Source organism: Pteropus vampyrus, unplaced genomic scaffold (assembly GCF_000151845.1).
Source record: "Pteropus vampyrus isolate Shadow unplaced genomic scaffold, Pvam_2.0 Scaffold7, whole genome shotgun sequence".
In the NCBI taxonomy this organism is placed as follows: Eukaryota; Metazoa; Chordata; class Mammalia; order Chiroptera; family Pteropodidae; genus Pteropus; species Pteropus vampyrus.
In genome coordinates, this window is record NW_011888788.1 from 952,172 (window position 1) to 958,171 (window position 6,000).

The window sequence follows — 6,000 nt, forward strand, 5'->3', positions numbered from 1 at the left end:
CAGCAGGAGATAGGAAAGAATATGTATATATTTATGTTCATATATGCATAAAATATCTCTGGAAGGACACACAAAGACCTGATGATATTGCCTGTTTCCCAGGTGGAAACTTGAAGGGCAAAGAAATGGAGTAGGAAGGAGACTTGTCATTGTTTTTGGACCTTTTTGAAATTTGCACTATACTAATTAATTATATAAACATAAATAATTTTAAGGAGTCAAGAAAAAGAAAAGACAGCAAAGTACATCAACTAATACTAATAGACAGTAAACATGGAAAGATGGTAGACCTTACTAGTAACATGAGAAATGAGAATGACAGCTATGAAACATGGCTCCTGCCCATCAGATTGGCAAAATTAAAAGGATTCCTAGGCCTACCCAATTAAACACTTGTTGCCTACACTTTTTTATCTCCCATGCTCCTCCTTCCCTTGATCACCCCCTTTTGGGACACTGCAGATTCTCTAGCTACCCTGCACCTGCACCATACAGTTGAATGTGGCTGACGAAAAGCACCGTGTTACAGGCCTCATTTTACATTTCTGACCTCTGACCTTGTGGTTGGCTCTTGGTGCTGTGCTGCAGTCCTTCTGCATCTCCTCCTCTTCTAGACCAGGGCTAATCTAACTAGGGTCGAACGCCCAGTCTGGCCTGCCATCTGTTTTGTGTGAGCCTACAAGCTTGGAATTATTTTACATTTGTGAATGGTTTTTCAAAAATCAAAATAAGAATATTTCATGACATGAAAATTACAGAAAATTCAAGTTTTATTGGAACTCATGTTTATCTGTTCATGTGTTTATTTATTGGCTGTGTCTGTTCTTATGCTCCAGACCATAGTGGCTCTCTACTCACCTCATACTTCTGCTTGGCACATAACAAGTCACAATTGTGCAGTTATAACTATTTTGTCTCTTCTCAGCAAAACCTAAAATATATCCTTTCTGGCCCTTGAGAGAAAAACTTGTCACCTTTGTCCTAAAATCTAGGACCTAGGTGATTATTTCATACCTCCTCTCAAACCTCTAACACCTCTTTCATCCTCATATTTAAGAGATGACCATATTTTCTATTTTACTGAGAAAAGAGAAACAGAGAGAACTTCCACGTGGTCCCTCTACCACAGCTCTCCATCTACGTGTACTGGTACTATGGACCCCGCAGCCCTCCTGTTCAGTCAGTGAGTTGTCTGACCTCTGTCAGCTACATTAATCATCTATTGTTGTGTAATAATATTACCACAAACTTAGCATCTGAAAACAACACATTTATCTCACAATATCTGTGCTCAGGAGTCTGTGAACACATCTCAACTGAGTCCTGTGCTTCAGGGTTCACAAGACTGCAGTCAGGGTGTTGGCCAGGGCTGTGGTTCACTGAGGCTGAAATGAGGAAGGATCCGCTACCAAGCTGACTTGGTTGTTGGTAGCATTAAGTTCTCGAGGCTGCTGGACCAAGGGCCTCTTGTTTGAAGTTCCTTGTCACGTGGACTTGCCCAATGAAGTTGCTTGCTTCTTCTAAGCCAGCAAAGGAAAGAGCATCTCCGTGCAACGCAGGCATTATGATCTCATGTAATGTCATCATATTTGTGAAATTGTATGCATGCCCTTGCTATTTCTGTTCAGAAGCATATCACAGGTCCCCCCCAAACTCAGGAGAGGGGAAATCATACAAGGGCATGAACACCAGGAGGCAGGGATCTTGTGGACTACACTAGAACCTGTCAGCACCTCTGTCCTCTACTTGGATAACAATTCTGTCCCCTTTTGTCTTTTCAAGGACCTGACTTCAGTATCCTATATGATCAAGTTTTCCTCTGAATAACTACCTGGATAACTGTCATCTTCATACAAATGCTATAACTTCTCCCTTGTTAATATTTTAAAAACCAAACTTGCCTCCAGTTTTCCTCCAGCTTACTCTTTTTTTTTGTTTTCCTTATGGTAAAGATTCTCAAAAGATTTGTTCATAATAACTCCGCAGTTCCTCTCCTCCCATTCTCTCTTGAGCCTATTCCTGTTAAACACACACACTCACACTCCATTGCAGCTACCCCTGTGAGGGCTGAGTCCAGTGATCACTTCTCAGTCTCATTACCCTTGACCTTCATCAGTATTAGACATTTGATCGCTCATTTCTCTGTGGAATGCCTTCAGCATAGCTTCTCCCCTGGTTTTTGTGCTCATTGGCTATTCCTTCACTGTCTTCTTTGCTGATTCCTCCCCATCTGTGGTCCAAGGCCCAGTCCTTGCACCTCTTCTCTGTCAGCTGACAGTCACTCTGCCTATGAGCCCATTTAGACTCCTGGCTTTAATATCAACTTCCAAATCTTAATTACCAGTTCAACCTCTCCAGATTTTATATTCAGTTACCTACTCAGCATTTCTACATGGGTATTTCAGTTTAAAGAGTTTAAATCAGAGCTCCTGATCCTTCTTTCCAAGCCTACTGTACTGTTCCCACAACCTTCACCAAATCAGTAAGTGGCATTTTAGTCACCACTTAGGTGAGAAGCCTTTGAGCCTTCTTGTTCTTTTTTCTTACATATGCACATCTAATGCTGTACCTTGCTCTACATACAAAACAATTTCAGAATCAAGTGTTTCTCACTCCCTCCACCACGACCCTTTTGTCCAGTCCACCATCTCCTCTCCCGAGTAATTTTACTGGCCTCACTGCTTTCCCTGCTTCCACCCTTCTTCCTGTTCTCAACACAGCAATCTGTATGTTGAGATGTTCTTTTAAAACTTCGGCCAGACCATACCACTCCTTAACTTAGAATCTAATAACAGTTTATAAGGCCCAATGTGATCTGATGGCTACTTGATGATGTTGAACTGGGTGGATAATGTCATGGTCAGAGTCTAGATTCCTGGGATTTAGGAATAAAATGAGAGGTAAGGAAAAGAATCAGCATGCACACACACACAGTATAGAGGGCCAGGGTTTGTCAGGAAAAGGAAAGAGAGGGCTAGAACTTGATAACGTAAGTGAGCAGCAGGTCAGGGCAACCCAGGCATGTTTGTAGGTAGACAGCAAAGCCTCAGTGCTTGGGGGATGGGTGGGAGTGGGGTTTCAAGATTTTTCACCACTGTCCCATGGGCAAGTCTCCCAATAAACAAAGTGGGCTATGCAGGAAGGGCAGCAGGGGTGCACCTGCCTTCCCAGAGCTGTAAGTGTGGGGCTTATGTGGAGAGGAGCAGGTCTTCCCAGGACCTCCAGCCTCAGCCTTTATCTTGTCATTGCCACTGTCCCTCACCTGTCAGCATAGAGGGGGCTATAGCAGGTGTATTAAGTATGTCTGCTCTATTACAGTGCGGGGGCAGGACGGACAGGAACCTTCTGTGCTCTAAGCACAGTCCTGGAACGGGTGAAAGCAGAGGGAATTCTGGATGTCTTCCAGACTGTCAAGAGCCTGCGGCTGCAGAGGCCACACATGGTCCAGACACTGGTATGCTGCCCGCATATTTGTCCATGCCACCACAACTTCTGCAGCCCTTCTCAGTCAGGGCCAGCTCAGGGGATGCTCTTCCAAGGGACCCATGGTTGTCAGAAGCCTGTGTAACTACAGACCTATCCCTCCCAGTGTGCTTCAGACAGAATAAGCCTTGAGAGTCAGTGAGAGCAGCGCTAACACCAGTAAGAGATGTAAGTGACCTCTGTGAAGGCTAGAAGTGGGTGCAATGTGCCCCACAGGCTTGTCTGCATTTCTCCATGAGTCTTGGAGTGGGGAAGAGTCAGGAGCGCCTCCTCTCTTCTGCTTAGGCTCCCACTTAAGAGATCTGACTCCTGACAGTCTGACCAGTATCCACTGAGTATAGGGACAGACATCCAAAAGGGTTCCTGAACCCCATGGAGCTAGAACTGTCTGAAGGAGAAAGACAGTAAATTTTAAAAGGTTTGGGTTGATGAGGCGCCTTAAAGCCACAATGAGATATGGGCCACACAGAGCCATCTCCCCAGCTGCTCTACTAAGCCAGCACCTCTGCAGGCCTAAGATCATCATCCTTCTTTCTGGTCACCTCCATCTGTAGAATATTAGTGGCACTCACTCCAAAAGGGTAATGCTGTCAGAATTCTGGCAGTTAGATCAGGGCTCAGGTGGAAGTCTAAAACATTCATTTTCTCTGTTTTCCATTTTTTTAAAAATGGGCCTGTTAGGAACTGCATATATTCTCTTCAGTAACCCTGGCTTTTTCTCCACCTTAATTCTCCAGGAACAGTATGAATTCTGCTACAAGGTGGTGCAGGAATATATTGACGCATTCTCAGATTATGCCAACTTCAAGTAAGAGGTGATAAGAACGTGAACAGGAGAATTGCCTTTAATATTTTGTAATATTCTGTTTTGTTAATATACCCAAAATTGTGTATATATCTTATAACTGTTTTAGAAATTGGTACATAGGCTTCTATTACTTATTAGGTGGAGATTTTATATGTAAATGTGTTAGCACTGATAGTCCTTTTTCCAATGTTTTATTGGGGAATTAAATAGTGTGATGTTTGGATTGATATCGTGAAATCCTCTGCCTGGAAATTAGGCTTTATTGTTCTTTGGTTTATACATCTTTTCCTGAAGAAGAAACACAAAACCCTTTCCAGGTAGTTTGGCATCAACTAAGAAAAAAGCACAAAGTTCTCAGAGGTCTTGAGGAAATTGGTTGTCCCAGTGCCCCATTCAGAACGCTATTCCCTTCCTGCTCTGTAAATAATCCCTCCCCATTCACACCTCCTCCCACAGCCCACATCCACTGTGGGAGTAAAGGACCAGAGCTGTCTCTGGCACCACACTAGGGATTATCAGGTAATAAAAGCTTTGCCTCCCTGAGGAAACGTCTCCCCCTTTGTCTGGGTTGGGGCAGCCACACCAGGGCTGGGGCTCTTCTAGGCCACACCTGGCCCTGCTGTTACTGTTTTGTCTCAACTGGCCACAGAAAGGCCACAGTCCTCCAGACTCCCTTCCAATAAGTGCAGCCCCTCCTGCTCTTAGCTAGTTGCCAGGACCCATCTTTCCCTCCTAGCACATCTTTGGTGCAGTGGTCCCAGCCATCCTGGCATCCTGGGAAGATGGCCAGAGTCCTCACTCTCTCCCTGAGTGCAGGGGTATGGAGGAGAGAGGAGGTGGCTCAGCTTTGGGGCTAAGGCCAGCCTGACCTCTCTGGTGCTTTGCTGCAGAGCTATCTGGATTGTGTCAGTGTCCACAATAAGTCTTTATACCTACACTAATTGTGTTAAATACCTTCAGTTTTCTTTCATACCTGTCCTCATTTCTAGGACTTTTATATGGAAGTGCCTCAAATCTTGAATGATGGGAGTCTTAAATTCCAACTTGATTTCGAGCCTGACATATTAGACAAAAGTGTCTAGCTTTTGTGTATTAAATAAGGTAGATGTTCATTTATTTCTCATGTAACGTTTTGCCCAGTCCAGAGATCCAGTATCCTCCCATCATGTGGTCCCAGTGTCCCTTAAGATATTATTCTTGTCTCATGGTTGAAGCTGGATCACTGTCTTTTCCCATAGAGAAGCAAAAAGCATGGAGAGTAAGCAACTTCATTTTTAAGGACGTGAAACAAAAGTTGCACTTTTCATTTTCACTCATATCCCATTGGCTAAAACCTAGTCATAAGACTATACCTAGCTACAAGGGGTACTGGAAAATGTACCCCTTTAGTTGAGAGCACAGGTTGAGGGGTGGGTCTTTCCACTGCCTTCTATCTTCATAAACTACTCGTGGAACAGGAGAGTAAACAGATGGCTATGGCTGCCAGTGAGTGCTGAAAGAGCCTTGTACCCCATGGTTCCTTTTTTGGAGAGCAAGGGCAGACCCTAGGCTTCTTGGGCTGTCAGGAGTGAGAAGTGGCACCCTAGCCTGGTCCATGGAGGCATGCTCAGAGGTCAGTGCTGCTGTGCTTCTTGGGACTTGAACTGGACTTGAGGGATGCTGGAAATTTAGATGAGTGAAAGGAGGAAAGGTCACAAGGAGTTGCATTA

At 44.4% G+C, this 6,000-nt stretch overlaps 1 protein-coding gene across 7 annotated transcripts in view; it reads left to right on the forward strand.

Moving 5' to 3' along the window:
- PTPRA (protein tyrosine phosphatase, receptor type A) overlaps positions 1–4,834 on the forward strand; it is a 114,793-nt gene extending 109,959 nt beyond the window's left edge. For all 7 annotated transcript variants that reach the window (XM_023537077.1, XM_023537072.1, XM_023537075.1 and 4 more), the window contains 2 exons: positions 3,319–3,454; positions 4,221–4,834. In XM_023537077.1, the coding sequence (XP_023392845.1) occupies positions 3,319–3,454; positions 4,221–4,295 (211 nt within the window). In that variant the 3' untranslated portion in view covers positions 4,296–4,834. The remainder of the gene's footprint in view (positions 1–3,318; positions 3,455–4,220) is intronic.
- Positions 4,835–6,000: the final 1,166 nt, after the last annotated feature.